This window comes from Globicephala melas, chromosome 14 (assembly GCF_963455315.2).
Source record: "Globicephala melas chromosome 14, mGloMel1.2, whole genome shotgun sequence".
In the NCBI taxonomy this organism is placed as follows: domain Eukaryota; kingdom Metazoa; phylum Chordata; class Mammalia; order Artiodactyla; family Delphinidae; genus Globicephala; species Globicephala melas.
This window is the reverse complement of record NC_083327.1, coordinates 40,502,091-40,520,206: the sequence shown is the minus strand read 5'-3', so window position 1 is coordinate 40,520,206 and position 18,116 is coordinate 40,502,091. Positions and strand designations below refer to the sequence as shown.

The following is an 18,116-nucleotide window of genomic DNA, read 5'->3' as shown; positions in this document are numbered from 1 at the left end:
AGGCCACAACTTATGCCAGTTTTGACATTCCCTTTATCAGGGCAAAGCTCACTGGTCCTTAAGTTGGATCTTATCTACCTGCCTCATTGCTGGTTAAATTTTTTTTTTTTTTTTGCGGTACGTGGGCCTCTCACTGTTGTGGCCTCTCCCGTTGCGGAGCACAGGCTCCGGATGCGCAGGCTCAGGGGCCATGGCTCACGGGCCCAGCCGCTCCGTGGTATGTGGGATCTTCCCGGACCAGGGCACAAACCCGTATCCCCTGCATCGGCAGGCAGACTCTCAACCACTGTGCCACCAGGGAAGCCCTGGTTAAAATCTTTACAGTGCAGTTTTATCTTGAATCTCAGTCTCCCCCCACCAATAAATTATTTGTAGGAAAAATAGATTTAGCCTTTGGAGTGGATGGTTTTGAATGTTTTATTTGGGAGTTTTACCTTTGAAGCCATTTAAGATTTTAGGATGGGAGAATTAACATTATTAGACTCTTCATTTTAGGAAGATATCTTGATGTCAGTGCATGAAATGTAGGCGATATGCATGTCAATGCGTGAAAAGATAGGCGATAGATCATCACTCATTAATTCAGCCACCATTTGTTGAATACCAACCCTGTGTCAGGCTTGTAGACAATGGAAATGTAGAGATGGAAGACATAGTTCCTGCATTCTAGAACCTTACAATCTATTAGGGGAGATAGATAATTAAACTACATTATAATTTTATTTAATTAGTGGCATGTTAAGAGAAATACAGGATGGAAGGAAACACAGGAGAGAGGCACCCACTTGGACTAGGAGTTTCAGGGAAGGCTTTTTAGAGGCAGTGATAAATTAGTCCTTTCTAAAAAGCAAGTAGGCGTTAATCAGGTGAAGAGGGTAGGGAAGATGTTTCCAGGCAGAGACAAGAGCACATGTATAAATACCAGTTAAAGGTTTATTTTAATTGTCAAGGTGAGAATTCATGAGTGATATTTAAAAGGTGGAGTATATAGCACTTCTTCAGTAACTGAACACTGATTGGTTTTAAGGTTTTGAATGTGCCTTGGTGATTGGGACATACTGGTGTGATTGCAAGAATAGTGGACCCACTATTCTTGGGTGGAGGTGGGCAAGTGATGTTCAGTTTTGGATCTGTGGGTTTTGAGGTACAGTGGGATTTCCATATGGATGTATAGAATGCACAGTTGGAAACTGATGTCAGAGTTTAGGGGTTAGATTAGGGGTAAAGATTGAGGTTTGAGATTCTCAATAGAAGTAGTAGCTAAACCTCGGACACATGGGCTAGGTATCAAAAGAGACTGCAGAATAGAGGAGAAGGAAAAGAGGACTAGAGGCAGAGGGGAATAAGAAAATACTTTTTTTCTTTTGAAGGCAGAATCTAAATAAGGAGTTTCAAGTTAGTTTTTTTTTCTCCTCATTTTACTTCAAGGAGAAAAAAGGATAAATGAGGAGGAAATAAACATTTGTTAGGAGTTCATATTTACTGAAACCCCAAAACACTAAAAATATGCCTAAAGTCAAAGATAAATTTAGTTTTGATAATTGTGAAGGTAGGGAAGGTTTACAGCAAGGATCATTGAAGCAAGGAAAGATTTTCTTATTACCCCTCAATGAATCAAAATGCCCCTGAGAATTCCAGGTAATTTAGGTTTTACTTTGTAAACTCTTTATTTTGATTTGTGTCTGTTTTATTTTTTGTATTTAAAGTTTATATACTCAGAGTCCCATTGAAAAGTAACTACTGTAGCTGACCTCTGGCCTTACCAGTGCTTTTTAAGCATATACCAGCATGTATGTATATCTTTTAAAAATACCAAGGGATGCTATATATTCTGTTCCATCTTTATCACTTAGTACTATATCTTACTAATCATTCCAAACCAAAAATACAGGTCTATCTTATTCTTACTGCATTCTTTTTAATGGCTATATAATATTCTACTGTAGGGATGGACCTTAATTTATTCAACCAGTTTCCTGTATCCAAGAAGTGTATCCAATTTTCTCATATGGAATATGTTACATAAAAGATTAAATACTCATATTTTAAAAGAACATATATGCTCTTGTAGTCAAGGGGATGTAAACTTATTTCTTACAGACTGTACTTGGTTTCAAATATCTTTCTCAGACCAAGTACATGTAGTACTTGAAGTCAGAGAAGAGGAAACTAGATTGTTTGTTGCAAATGGAAAGCGAAATAACTTTCCTATAGCTGTACTATTATTATAGAATCTACTAGAGGAGTGTTTTAGGCACTTTGGGAAGGAGATGAGATGGCATTTCCCATTGCAGCATCTCTCAAACAAGTATCTCTGACTGCCTGGAGTGCTTAACCTTTCTCACTTATGTACAGCATAAGTAACAGCTATTGTTTGTCAAGAACTTGTAGCATGCCAGGCATTCTACATCTGTTATCTCATTTAGTCCTCACAACGTTCTTGCCAATAGTGGTAGGTAGAAGAGTAATAACTATAATTTGTCAAGTATTTAATATTTTCTAAGCATTGTGTTATGTAGTTAATGTACATTTTTTTAAATCCTTACAGAAACTGTATGTTTGTCAGTAGATATTTTTATTCCTCCATAACGCTTAGAGGGGTTAAGCAACTTGCTTTATGTCATAGAGCTGGGTCAGGGCTTAAACTCAGGTCTCTGAATTCTAAAATCTGTACTTTTTGCATTATACCTGCTACCTCACTATTACTTCTGTCGGGTGGCGATGGGGAACATTGACCTCCTTGAAGCTTCTGACTGGTACCTGAGCAGTGTCACTAGAGTAAAATAAAGCAGAAAATTTAGGGCCGCCTTGAACCAGGGCTGGTTAACTGTTTTATAGACCCCTCTTCAGCATATGAGTGCCACCTGCTGGAAGGTTATAATGTATCTACGTGCTTGTAAAGTCCTTCCAAAAAGGTGGTCACAGGTGTGAAAGTGTCAGGTTTCAAAATGTAAGTTTTTAAATGTCAGTTTAGGAATGCTGGGGCATTTTGAAGTTAGGTGAATCTCCTATTTGCCATAAAGTACGTTGCCTCATTTATCGTCATTTTTTTTTTTGCAGAGAGGGGAGGGTTACACATTAAAAAAAAAAGATACACTCCATGAGTGCTTTCTAAAATAAAGTTTTCTTTAAAAAAATATTATTTATTTATTTATGGCTGTGTTGGGTCTTTGTTGCTGCGCGCGGGCTTTTCTCTAGTTGCGGCGAGCAGGGGCTGCTCTTTGTTACGGTGCGCGGGCTTCTCATTGCGGTGGCTTCTGTTGTTAAGGAGCACGGGCTCTAGGCGCGCGGGCTTCAGTAGTTGTGGCACATGGGCTCTAGAGCGCAGGCTCAGTCATTGTGGCACGTGGGCTTAGTTGCTCCGCGGCATGTGAGATCTTCCTGGACGAGGGATCCAACCTGTGTCGCCTGCATTGGCAGGCGGATTCTTAACCACTGCGCCCCCAGGGAAGTCTCTAAAATAAAGTTTTCTAAAAATAAAGATCAGTGGTCAAATGAATCATACCATTACTTATAACAGATCAAATAAGAATAAAAAATTGGATTTACTTTGAGATAAGTGAGTTATTGAAGTATAAGAGGACCCTTTCCAATGAGATACCCTGAAAAAGAAAAATCTAGAAGCCCTGGGGGCATCAGAGACTTGGAGAACAGAAAGTACGGATGAAAGAGGAAGAAAGATGTGTGGATAAAAATACAAATGGATTCTGTAAATGTTAATTTAGCACAAGGCTCAATGGAGTCAGGATCCTAAATAGTGCTTTAGAGAAAAAAGTTTAGGATTATAGCTTTAGATTGTTTTATGTTTAGGATAGTGAAGAGTAGACACTTTAAATAGTCACTTAGATGCCCTGGAAGGGGGATCAGATAAAAGTCTTGGCATGCCCACTGCACATTCTTCATTAGGCTCCTTTTGGATCACATTAGTACTCTGTAAGTGTCTGGCACAGGGAATGTTATCACTTAGTGTGGGATTTTCACAGGAAAATCATGCTATACTTAACTGCTCTTTATGTGATTAAAGCATATTTGTAGTTGCATGATGTCACGTTGAACAAATATTTGTGTGACAAGAGATTAAACTCCGTTGGTAAAATCTGATTTTGCCAAGAATTCAGGAAAGTACAAGCATGATCATCTCCTTTCTTTTATCCCTTCTCAGATCAACTGTGTAAGAAGCTTAGCTAGCATGATAGTATTTATATCTTAGCAGGTAGATTTCTGGAGAGAAAGAGCTGTCTTTTCTGTGTGTGTGTGTGTGTGGGTGTGTATGTGCGCGCGCTCACGTGTATGTGTACATTATAAGAGTAACGCTCATTTAGAAAACTTGTAGAAAAATAGGAAGAAAGAAAAATCACACATAATCCCACTACCCAGAGATAACTATGTTGACGTTTTGATATATTTCCTGGTTTATAAACATATTTTATATTTTGCAGCCTTTATTTATTTTAATTTATTTTTTAACAAGAGAAAAGCATACAAATTTTATTTGATGTTAAGTTTTGTGTGACACAGGGGCTTTCCTAGAAAAGAAATGAAGATGCCAAGAAATGGGTAGGCCTGAGACCTGATGTCATTTTTAACAAAGAGCAATAAATTTCAGAGACATTACAAGACAAAGGAAAGGGTTTTTAGACTTCTAGGGGCTGCAAACTGTGGGAAGGTAAATGTATAGGGGAAACCAATGGAAGATAAGGGCTGTCTTAGCATGGCTTGTTTGTGCTGGTCCAAGGCAATGCTGACTTTATGTCTTCTTCATGGTCATAAAACTTCCCTGGGAGAGGGGATTTATGGCAGTCCTCAATTCTTAGAGTTTCTACTTTTAGTCAGATAAGGGAAGCTGCAGGAAGGCTCCTTTCTGCATCTGTTGAATGTCAAATGCCTTCAGCTCAAAATCATTCTTATGCCAAAGTGTCATATTTTGGAGTGGCATATTCTGATCCCCTTCACCCTCCTCCAAAATAAAAGATGAAATTTAAATCTGATGAAGGCAAATAAATGGGAAACTCTGTACCAGTGTGCCTGGCTAGGGAAAAAAACACATTTTTTCCCTTTCTCTGATTTTTAAAAATTGAAGTATAATTGACCTACAATACTATCTTTGTTCCAGGTACACAACATAGTAATTCGATATTTCTGTACATTACAAAACGATCACCACACAGCCTTTTATTATAACATTAGAGCAGAAGTCTTTTCTCATGTATTTAAAAACTTTTGGCATATATATTTGAGACTGTGATACGTGGATATACCATAATTATCAGTTTTCTGACTATTGGCTGGCCATTTGTGTTGTTTACTGTTTTTGCTCATTTGTTTCTTCAGTAAATAGCAGTAGAGAAATTTACTTTTTTGTTTGTTTCAGTAAATAGAGACAGAATACACTTTCATGTGGCGTTTGTCTAGGACCTAGCATATTTATTTTTGCTAGCGTTGAAAGTAAACAGTGATTTGATTAATCTGTGCTTTATTAGTTCCTCAGTGTGTCTCCCTTTGTTCTCTGTTCCTATGTATCTTTTTTTTTTTGCGGTATGCGGGCCCCTCACTGTTGTGGCCTCTCCCATTGCGGAAGACAGGCTCCAGATGCGCAGGCTTAGCGGTCATGGCTCACGGGCCCAGCCGCTCCGCGGCATGTGGGATCTTCCCGGACCGAGGCACGAACCCGTGTCCCCTGCATCGGCAGGCAGACTCTCAACCACTGCACCACCAGGGAAGCCCCCTATGTATCATTTTCTTCAGGATTTTGTAGCATTTATTGCATTCACAGTCCTTTCAAGGAACACCCTCATAGTACCCCTTAGGGGCTCTTTCGGTTCTGTACCAGGTTAAATATCTCACCCTGAGCTATTAAGAGCTATGTTTCTGCTCTTTACATCAAGCCAGCACTCATACTTTTGCTAGAGTGGGTGCTAGTTGAGAGAAAAATTCCTTTTTAAGCCTAAAGTAAATGGAGCTTGTGGAAAGTTAGAGTCCCTAGAAGAACTATTTTAAACACAGTCTATTCAATTTATTAAAAACAAAATCTCTCAAAACGCCTTTTGAAAGGATAGCAACGTTTTATAATATTCCAAGCTATTTACTGGTTGATTTTGTAAGAACCAGGTAAGTTCAGTATATTTAATTCTTTTGACAAATATTTATTGAGTACTTACTGTGTGCTAGGTACCATTTTAAGCACTGGGGTTATAAAACCAGTGGAAACTTTGCCTTCATGGAGTTTATATGTTAATGGAGAGAAACAGACAATAAACAACATAAAGTAAATTATTGTTAGGAAGATAATGTGGTATATATATTATGTATTACCTAACACCCAGGGGGAATTCTGATGCAGTAACCAAACCTATTATTATTTCTTTTATAATAAAAGTATGAGCATTCACACTCAATGGACTAAATAAAGACTATAGCCACTTCATGTTAGTGCAAATGAGATACTTCTATAAAATGAGTATTAGAGGGGAGTTTTCAAAATAGGTAAAATTATGACTGTGATCCAGATGTAAAATGAACACATTTTAAAGATTTTATTTAACTTTTTAAATGAAGGAACCAAGTAGATGTTATAACCCATTCAAAGAAGAATTCATAGAACAGACACATTTATAGATCAGGAATATTGAAATGATGTGCAAATTAAGGCAAAACTAGCATCTCCCACAATGGGAGAGGGAAGTCAACGAACATCTACTGGACAGGACAGAATTTGCGTGTAGATAGACATGACTTATTCTGCATCATTGTCAGTTATCTATAATGTACAGAGTTGTAAAATAGCTTCCATAGAATCAGAATCAGATAACCTGAAATGATGTGCCTTTGACAATGCATTTTTCCACTGAAGTGTAAATTTTTTCTCTTACTTGAGTTACTAGAAAGCTTTTGGTTTTCTGAGCTCTCTAGAATTATAGATAAGGGATATAGAACTATAGTATATTTGATAGTGATAGTACTTTGCAGAAAAATAAAGATGCAGAGGGGCGGTTATCATTTTAAATAGAAGGACTGTAGAAGACTTGAGGAGGTGATATTGAGGATTGAGCTAAAGTAGATGAGATTTTTTTTGCCTGAGTAACTGGAATGATGGAGTTGCTTCTAACTGAGATTGGGGAAGAGCAGTTGGAGAAGAGGGCAGGGGAGGTGGAGATCACAACCTCAGTATCGGCTTTTAGCCATTCAAGTAGAGATGTTGAGGCAGTTATATATACATGCGTAGCTGCACTTCAGGGAATCTGTGTGGGCTAGAAATAAACATTTGGGAGTTAATATGTACAGGTGACATTTAAAGCCTCCAAACTGGATGAGATCACTTCTACATGCCACACATTGTGCTAGTCCCTGTAGAGATATATTTAAAATTGTGTTTGTCCTCAAAAAGCCTATGGTCTGCTAGAGGAGGTGGATGTAAACAGTTAATACTGTATAAAAGTATACTAATACAAATACATATCAAGTATACTAAGATAAATACATATCAAGTACAGATGATTCAGGGAAGTCAAATCTGAGTCATCCTAAACTCCATCACCCCCAAACTCACTCATTCAGTGGCCCGACCATGAGACATGCACGGAAGAAAGTCACAGCGTGGTACCTTGTATATCAGCTGACTTCTCCACTAACCCACTGTACCCAGCATGTTTCTAGTGATATTGGAGAACCTCGCTGGTGACACTTCTGCATGGCTTACAAGCCTCCTTATTATTTGCCCTTTGCCTTATCTCTTGCTTTACTTCCTCAGTTCTGTCCCTAGTGACAGAGGTGATCGATTTCTTTTTGTTTAATTGAAGTATAGCTGATGTACAATATTATATGTTATAGGCGTATAATATTAGTCTTTCACAGTTTTAAAGGTTATTCTCTATTTATAGTTATTATAAAATATTGGCTATATTCCCTGTGTTGTACAATATGTCTTTGTAGCTTATGTTATGCGTAATAGTTTCTACCTCTTAATCCCCTATCCCTATATTGCCCCTCCCCACTTCTCTGCACTGGTGACCATTAGTTTGTTCTCTATATCTGTGAGTCTGCTTCTTTTTTGTTGTGGCCACTAGTTTGTTGTATTTTTTAGATTCCACGTGTTAAGTGTATTCCACATGTAAGACAGTATTTGTCTTTCTCTGTCTGACCTATTTCACTTAGCATAATACCCTCCAGGTCCATCCATGTTGCTGCAAATGGCAAAATTTCCTTCTTTTTTTATGGCTGCAACTCTGTATTTTTTAAACACCACTCTGGCTATAGAGTGAAAAATGAATTAGGAGAGGGAATGAAACAGGCATAGTTTGCTATTTATTAGCCTCAGCCTGCCTTCACATTGATATTTAGTGACTTATAAAGACTTGAAGGGTTGGAATTCCCTGGTGGTCCAGTGGTCAGTACTCTGCATTTCCACTGCAGGGGGCACGGGTTTGATTCCTGGTTGGGGAACTAAGATCCCACATGCCGTGTGGTGTGGCCAAAAAGCAAAAAGACCTGTAGGGTAGAAAAGGCATAGTAGGTATGCAGAAATGGAAAGTGTATGTTTCTATATAATGCAATTTTGGAGATAAGGGGAAATTTTCTAGTAAATGCATGCAGTTGCAAACTTTACCCTCTTCCCTCCTGTATGTCATATTAAAAGGTAACCTGAATGAATGGCAATTCCTCAAAAAAATCAAACATAGAATTACTATAGGGTCCAGCAATTCTACTTCTGAGTATATAAAAGAATTGAAAGCAAGGACTCAAACAGATATTTGTACATCAGTCTTCAAGGCAGCATTATTCATAATAGCCAAAAGGTAGAATCAACCCAGATGTCCATGGGATGATGGGAGGATGAATGAATAAGCAAATGTGGTGTGTACATACGATGAAATACTACTTAGCCTTAAAAAGGAAGGAAATCCTGATACATGCTACAACATGGATGAATCTTGAAGACATGTTAAGTGAAAAAAGCCAGACACAAAAGAACAAATATTGAACAGATCCATTTATATGAGGTACCTGGAATAGTTAAATTCATAGAGACAGAAAATGGAATAGCAGATACCAGGGGCTGGGAATGGGAGATGCATACTGGCACAGAGTTTCAGTTTGTGAAAACATTCTGAAGAAAGGATACAGTGGTGGTTCTTACACAACAATATGAATGTACTTAATGCCACTGAACTGCATACTTAAAAATAGTTAAAATGGTAAATTTTATGTTATATATATTTTACCACAAAAAAAGTGACCTGGAAATACCGTGGAGCTGTAAGAAAGAACAGAAGGATTTCTGTAAACTAATATTGTACTGGTAATGTGAGATTTACAGGATAAAGTTAAAAATAAATAGGTGCTATCTTTTGTGTAAATATTCATATTTGCTTTTATTTGCATAAACAAACACTGGAAAGATTAACAAGTAACTAATAAAAGTTGTTACTTATAGGAGGCAAGAGGGCCTGTGGTCACTGGAAGCAGGAGTGATAATGAGACATCTCAATGTATCTCCTTTTATGTACTTCTGATTTTTGAACTATATAGATGTATAACCTGTTCAAAATAATGTTCAAACATAGGACTTAAGGGCTTCCCTGGTGGCGCAGTGGTTGAGAGTCCGCCTGCCGATGCAGGGGACATGGGTTCGTGCCTCGGTCCAGGAAGATCCCACATGCCGCGGAGCGGCTGGGCCCATGAGCCATGACCGCTAGCTAAGCCTGCGTGTCCGGAGCCTGTGCTCCGCAATGGGAGAGGCCACAACAGTGAGAGGCCCACGTACTGCAAAAAACAAACAAACAAACAAAAACAAAACAAAATAACATAGGACTTAAGGTAGATTCATTGTAGAGTGATCAGTAATTTGTAGTCACAAAAAACATAATTTTTTTAGAGGTATTGATTAAATATTGCTACATGTGACGTGCCCTCTCCCAGACAAGTGGGGTCCAGGGTTCAGGAGTCTGTGCCAGTGTTTGGTGTTTCAAGAGCCTGGTTTAGATGCAGAAGTGAGTTTCACCTTTTCTTCCCCTGCAAGCAGGAAAGAGAACATATATTCTGGGTAGACACTTAATAAAATCAAATTCTCTAAGTTCATCAGTAGCAAGGTTGACCATGGCAAGTGAGGTCATCATTAAACACATTATTTGACTGAGTCTAGGAGCCTAAAGCATTCAAAAAGCAGGAAACTGTCTGAATATAGCTCTGCATTAATCTAAAATGCCGCTTTCTCTGATTCCATCATTAATTAGGAACATATGATGTGTAACATTTGCATCTGAAGCCAGAAGCAGGACTGCTTAAGGTTTCTTAGGCCATGGGAGCAGAGACAGTAGCTGATAGCTGAGCACCCACCTAATTCTGCACCCCCAACCCTACCCCTCAGCAAGGGAGTAGGACTGTTGTATCTTCTCTGGTCATTTTTCTTCCAACTCCTTCTTTCCCACCTACAACCAACAGGAAATACAGGTAGAATCCTGAGGCAGGCTGTGAGAAGTAAAGACCTGCTAGGGGCAGCTCAGCCCATCCTACTTTTATTTCTTAGCTGTGTTCCAGGGCATATGGTTTGGAGGGAGAACCCAGGGAGTCACATCTGGGAATCATGCCCAAGTTATAGCTGGTAGAGCACTTTCCAGCAAGGTTGTCAAGGTGTAGGTGAAGAGAAAGAGCTGAGTGACAGAGGCAAAATGAGAGAATTGAGAAATCTGTCATTGAAAGTAGTGAAGAAATACACAACTGGGAAGTGGCCTATAAAAGTTGCAGAGGTGGAGTTCAGATGACTTTGACATGATTCCAGCACAAGCATTCAAGGTATGCGCTACTCATTTAAAGTTATTAAGATGGCTAAGTGATTTATTTCTCTCTGCCTCATTGATCTATTTGTATGTCTGTCTTCCCTACCACATGGTAGGAATTGAAGACAAGGACTTTAACTGAACTGGAAAAAGCATGGACTTTGGAATCAGGCAGATCTATTTAAATCCAAACCTCTTCTCTTTCTAATGTTGAACTTTGCTCAAGTTATTTTTATTACACTGAACCTCAGCTTCTGTGTGCATCATAGTGTTGTTAGGAGGATTAAGTGTGAGAAAAACAATTTATAAACTCTCCCTTTTTGTATCTTCCACAGAGCTTTACATTTAAAAGGCATTTGAAATATTTATCAAACTGAGTATGTTTCTACCTATTAAGTCTGAACCCTGGTTAAGGACAGCATGAGGCAGGCATATTTATAAGGCTTTCACCTTGAGCAGCTAACGTTATTGTTGCTAAATATTTTATCAAGCAACTGCCTGTTATGTGCCAAGTACTAAGTTTTCACTTGCTGATCTGGTCTATCTTTCCTTCTTATTATCAGAGTCCAGCTTGAAGCTTTCTGCTTTGTGTAGGCCTATTCTTTTCCCTATTTACAGGACCTCTTCTCCACACCAATTTTTATCAGTGGGTTTGAGAATCATTGCCTTATGCTCATTACTCTTCTAAAAAACCTCAGTCTCATGCTCTAGGCATGGATAAGTTAGGGATTGTTAAATATCTTTCCTTCTTTTGTCTAATATTTATTGAGCACATACTGTGCTGGAGTGGATACAAACAGTATTTCTGCTTCCCAAGTTTTTCCTCTAGTTAAAAAAAAAATACGCACATGTAAAATATATTTAATTATTTAGCAATATGATATTACTTTTGCTTTTACTATTTTACATTTTACCATGTAAAAGGATCCCATTTTAAAAACACACACATACACATAGAAAAAAGATTGGAAAGAAATGCACCAAGATGTTAACAAAGCTTATCTCTGAGTAGCGGTATTTGGGTGTGCGTGTGTGTGTGTGTGTGTGTGTGTGTGTGTGTGTGTGTGTGTGTAATGTTGCTTATCTGGATTGTCTAAATTTTCAAAAATTTCATTTTGAAGTTATGGGAGTTAAGGCAAAACTAGCATGCCAGTATGCATCATCCCCCCTCCCCTTGCTAACAGGATAGTGACCCCTCTCTTCCTCTTGCATTCAGCTTTTGCGAGAATTGAAGCACCCTAATGTGATCGCCCTGCAGAAGGTGTTCCTTTCTCACAGTGACAGGAAGGTGTGGCTGCTGTTTGATTATGCTGAGCATGATTTATGGGTAAGTCTAAACTCACTTTGTTTTTAGGGTACTTTTATATAGGTATGAAGAAATAAATGTATGTGTTCCATACTGCTAATGCACAGAAAGGAAAACTTGCTCTGTTGACCATAGTTCAAAATAAATATACTAAATGTAAATTTTGATTTAAAAGAATTAGAGCAATAAACATTAGCATCCTGTTTTACTGAGAAGATAGTATTTGTAACATTCAGAAATTTCACTTCCAAAAATCTTACTGAGTGGGAAATTGTAATTTTAGCCAGGTAATTAATGGCAGTTTACTAATATGTGTAGTGAAAATTGCTTTCTTTTGTGGTCCACACAGTAGTTCAAATTTAACCAGTTATGTACCTGTGAATAGTTTCTCTCTCTAAATTAAGGTCAATCTTGCAGCATTTTGCCATTTAAAATGGACTCCACCAAATGGAAGAGTACCTACGGTTTTGCAAATATTAGGGTTGTTTTTATCAATATATAAAAGAAGCCAAAATTTTTAATTCCAAATGTTTAAAGTTAGGAATCAGGGCATTTAAACATTTTATCCCAGGAGTTGCCAAAAGTAAAAAAATTCCAATTTGGCAGTAAGTTCAAATTTTGGATAATTAAATTTTGATTCAATATAGTGTGGTTTGTCATCTATAAAAATTATAAATCTTTTTAGGAATAACTTTAGCAAACTCATAGGTCTTGAAGGAGATTTCAGTTTATGCTTTTATAGCAGGTATTGACAACAATCTCCTCTGCCATGGATATTTAGTACCCATTTTGGCATGTTTTGGACAAGGGTGGAGTGGAGATAGAGGTGGATGTGAGGGGTGGGCGCAGGTAGAATTTCTTCCCCTTCATTACAAAGTTTTATAACCCACAATGTAACATGTGTACATAAAAATTTGAATATGATGATCTGGATGTATTTATTTCAATGGGACTGAATTCTTTTTTCTCTCCCTGCTCCTTTCTAGTAGTGATTTGCTATTTAATATTGACTACTAAGAATATATCCTAATTTCATTATGTGCCAAAGAAGGTGAACTTTCCAGTAATTCTAATAATACATATAGCCAGTGATGTTACCCAAATGCACCAACTTTTTATAGAATAGGAAAGATTTACAGGGTTTTTTTCCTTTTGTTTACTCTTTCTGTCAGTAGGGAATACAACTAATACAATTTTTTAGGCAGGTTTTTAAATACCAACGCTTTTTACTTCTTGGTTTTATTTAATGAAAATCTTAATGGTTTCAGTAAATGTAGTCATTATAACCACATTAATACTGTCATATTTACCCTCAATATAGATTGTTTTGGTTTGATCTTATTATTCAAATTATTTTTCTTTGTGTCATTATTGGCCTTTAATAAGTAATCTTAAAATGTAGAGAATTTATTGCAGCCTTGATTGTGTTTTATTGACACAGGCAAAGACTATGTTATTATAATATATATATTTTAATTTTTAGCATATTATTAAGTTTCATCGTGCATCAAAAGCAAATAAAAAGCCCATGCAGTTGCCAAGATCTATGGTTAAATCATTACTTTACCAGATTCTTGATGGTATCCATTACCTCCATGCAAATTGGGTGCTTCACAGAGATCTGGTAAGTATGTTTCTTTTAAATCGCTCAATATGTGTCTTTCTCTTTTCAGAAATATCTTTTCTTCTTGGTACAGTTACGATGAACATGAATTATAGAAAAATTTGAAAATACACATAAGCAAAAAAGAAGGAAATAAAAATCACCATAAGCCTATGATCAAAAGATTACCATTATTAACTTTTGGTGTATATTCTTACATTTACGCACAGCTATAAAATGTCATTGTGATTTTCAACAAATGATTGGCATAATCTTTTTTGTTTTTTAATTTTTACTGGAGTATAGTTGATTTACGATGAGCGTAATCTTAATGGGATGGCCATATGCGAAACAAGTACCTTTTGATTCATTTTGTTTTTCGTAATTTTGCTCACCATTAGTAAACAGTTTAATAATTAAAGACTGAGTTCACATTGTTTTCAAAGCTAAACTGAAATAATGACACTGCCTCCAGTAAATAGAATGTTATTAGTATTAACAATAAGTAAATAAGTAACTAACAGGGGAAATATATCAATACTTATTAGGCATATTATCCATAATTCAAATGTTTGATGTTTGGTTTTACTTTTTTACTCAGTACACATGTAACAAACATTTATTAATGTCAAGTTATTTTATTCATCTTTTCATTGTTATCATTTTAGTTTATGTTGATGAGATTTTTTGTTCTTAAGAAATATGGGTACTTAATAGCTGTAATACCACTGAGTTTATAGTTGCAAGTTTTATTTTGCTTAGGCTTTTGCAGATTCTAGGGATATAGTAGGGATAGATCTAGGTCGACTCAATTTTTTTAATTGAGGAGAAGTATTTATTATAGAAAGGAATGAATACATAAGGGGATCTAGATAGTACCCCTTGCTACCTTGTCAGTCAGGCCTAGTCTTCTGGCTTGAGCATCTCTTGATGTGGCATTGAAGTTACATTGGGGCCAAATGACAGGAACCACAAAAATGCATTTACCATTTCAATAGAAGCATTTCACCTCATAATTTTAAACTAAGGTTCTCAAAGCCTTCCACTTATCCACGTTACTATTAACCATGAATCAGCATGTTTTAAAATGATCCTTGGGTACCTGAAGTTGTTCTAGGTCAAACCTTCCTTCATAAATGGTTTTAGATTTTAATTTGCTGTATATAACATAGCCTATGTGAGTTACATTTTTGAGGTCATATTCATGTTTGAATCATTGATCAGAATCCTTTACTGAAGATTAACTGATCTCAACTCTTCTCTTTTTGTGACAAAATTGTATATTTTGTTCTACATAGCATAGATTAACACATTTTATTTGTGATGTCACTGCCTGAATATCCAGTGGTACTAAAACCTAATATAAGCAGGATTCAGTTTTCTCCCATCCAAACTTGCTGCTGCTTTAGTGTCCTCTATTTTGGTTATGGCAGCACCCGCCTCCTAGCCTAGAAACTTCTTTTACCACTTGCAGACCCTTGTACTCCACATCCAGAACTTGCCTAATCCTGTCAGTTTCACCTCTAAAATATCTCTTCCATTCATCTGTTTCCATTCCTAGTGCCTCATTCCTAGTTCAGGCCTTTATTATCTTTTTCTTGTAGTATGGTGCTAGCCTCTTAAATTGCCTCCTTATCAACAATCTCTTTCCCTTCCAGTCCACTTTAGATCTTCTGAATAATTACTCAGCCCCTGCTTAAGAACTTTGAAACAGTTCCTCATCGCTTACAGACTAAAGCTATAGTTCCTTTTTTGGCTTTTGAGGTCTTCTCAGGTATAGCTCCAACTGCCTTTAAAAATTTTCTTCTGTATCCCTGTAATCTTTTACTTACACTGTACTGTTTAACTATTGATTGTTCCCTGTATCCTCCTGAGAGTTCCTGCCTCAGTGGCCTTTATTTCTCCTGCTAAAACTCCTTACCCCATCTCTACATATTCAAATATTACCTGTCTTTCAGGACCTGCACAAATGTTAAAACTTATCCTCATATCCATCATTACTTAGAAATAATCTCTCCTCCTTGTTGGTTGCTGTTGTACTTCATCTTTACTTCTCTTCTGGCATTTGCCTATTAATACTATAGTAATTTATATAGATGCCTAGAAGATGTTCTAGACCATAAACTTATGGAGAGAGTGGGGTCTATGACTCATTTTGGTACACTACTGCTCCAGTACACAATAGATACTGAGTAAATATTTCCTTAGTGAATGAATATCAGTAAGAATATTAATTACTACGGAATGTTTTTGGATCAGGTAACATATGTATTCAGCACACTTCTCAAATAAATTTTTATTATTTCCTTGTATGTGCAAAGCATGAAAGGGTGAGGACAGTACAAACATGACTGTATCAAGACCTTCTCAGGAGTTTAGTCTGAGAGAAGAAATAATGACATGTACACAAACAATTTTACTATCCGATAGACGAGAGAGAATGTGAACATGGCAATGTGAGAAGTACAGACTAAATGCTATTCAGGGTTAGAAGAGGTTCTGAGTGGGGGAAAAAGGACAAGCTTCAGAGAGGTGCCATTTGAGCTGGACTTTGAAGGATGAGTAGAGTTTAAATAGAGATTTGAGAGATGAGGGTAACCTAATGAAGTGTTGGATGTAACATTTCTGAGGTGAGAAAGCACTTGAATTATCCCAGAAAGAGTGTGTAGTTCTGTCTGGCTCAAAAATGGATAAGCTGAATTAGGGTAGTATCAAGTAAGACTAGGAAGATATGGGTTGGAGCCTGATCGAGGAAGGCCCTAATATCAGGCTAGGGAGTTTGTTTGTTTTTAAGTGCTAAAAGTTTGTGAGCAACAGAATGAAGTTTTTTTTTCCCAAATGAAATTATTTTTCTCCATTAAAGAAGCCACCATTGATTATTATTACTTCATCCATAGCATGGACACAATATGTATGTTTTTAATTGAAGTATAGTTGATTTACAACGTTGTGTTAATTTCTGCTGTACAGCAAAGTGATTCAGTTATATTTATACACACACACGCACGCACGCACGCACACACACATTCTTTTTAAAAATATTCTTTTCCGTTATGGTTTCTCATAGGATATTGAATATAGTTCCCTGTGTTATATAGTAGGACCTTGTTGTTTATCCATTCTATATATAATAGCTTACATCTGCTAACCTCAACCTCCCACTCCATCCCTCCGCCAACCCCCTCCCCCTTGGCAACCACCAGTCTGTTCCCTATGTCTGTGATTCTGTTTCTGTTTCATAGATAGGTTCATTTGTGTCATACTTTAGATTCCACATATAAGTGATATCATATGGTATTTGTCTTTCTCTTTCTGACTTGCTTCACTTGGTATGATAATCTCTAGTTGCATCTGTGTTGCTGCAAATGGCATTATTTCATTCTTTTTTATGGCTGAGTAGTATTCTATTTTATATACGTACCACATCTTTATCCATTCATCTGTTGATGGACATTTAGGTTGTTTCCACGTCTTGGCTGTTGTGAATAGTGTTGCTATGAATGTAAGGGTGAACGTATCTTTGTGAATTATGGTTTTGTCTGGATATGTTCCCAGGAGTGGGATTGCTGGATCATATGGTAACTCTATTATTAATTTTTTAAGGAAACGCCATACTGTTTTCCATAGTAGCTGCATCAACTTACATTCCCACCAACAGTATAAGAGTGTTCCCTTTCCTCCACACCCTCTCCAGCATTTGTTAGTTGTAGACTTTTTTTTTTTTTTTTTTTTGCGGTATGCGGGCCTCTCACTGTTGTGGCCCCTCCCGTTGCGGAGCACAGGCTCCGGTCACACAGGCTCAGCGGCCATGACCCATGGGCCCAGCCGCTCCGCGGCATGTGGGATCTTCCCAGACCGGGGCACGAACCCGTGTCCCCTGCATCAGCAGGCGGACTCTCAACCACTGCGCCACCAGGCAAGCCCCAGTTGTAGACTTTTTAATGATGGCCATTCTGACTGGTGGCACCTCATTGTAGTTTTGATTTGCATTTCTCTAATAATTAGTGATGTGGAGACTCTTTTTTAAAATAATTAATTAATTTTTGGCTGTGTTGGGTCTTCGTTGATGCGTTTGGGCTTTCTCTAGTTGTGGCAAGCGGGGGCTACTTTTCATTGTGGTATGTGGGCTTCTCATTGTGGTGGCTTCTCTTGTTGCAGAGCATGAGCTCTAGGCATGTGGGCTTCAGTAGTTGTGGCATGTGGGCTTCAGTAGTTGTGGCGTGTGGGCTCAGTAGTTGTGGCTCGCGGGCTCTAGAATGCAGGCTCAGTAGTTGTGGCGCACAGGTTTAGTTGCTCCGCGGCACGTGGGATCTTCCCGGACCAGGGCTTGAACCCGTGTCCCCTGCATTGGAGGATTCTTAACCACTGTGCCAACAGGGAAGGTGGAGCCTCTTTTCATGTGCCTATTGGCCGTCTGTATTAGCATGGACACAAT

The 18,116-nt window shown here is 37.7% G+C and overlaps 1 protein-coding gene across 2 annotated transcripts in view; it reads left to right on the top strand.

Moving 5' to 3' along the window:
• The window catches only part of CDK19 (cyclin dependent kinase 19), a 179,655-nt gene that overhangs the window by 117,209 nt on the left and 44,330 nt on the right, over nucleotides 1-18,116 (top strand). For both annotated transcript variants that reach the window (XM_030882833.3, XM_030882834.3), the window contains 2 exons: nucleotides 11,989-12,099; nucleotides 13,562-13,702. In XM_030882833.3, coding sequence (XP_030738693.2) covers nucleotides 11,989-12,099; nucleotides 13,562-13,702 — 252 coding nt within the window. The remainder of the gene's footprint in view (nucleotides 1-11,988; nucleotides 12,100-13,561; nucleotides 13,703-18,116) is intronic.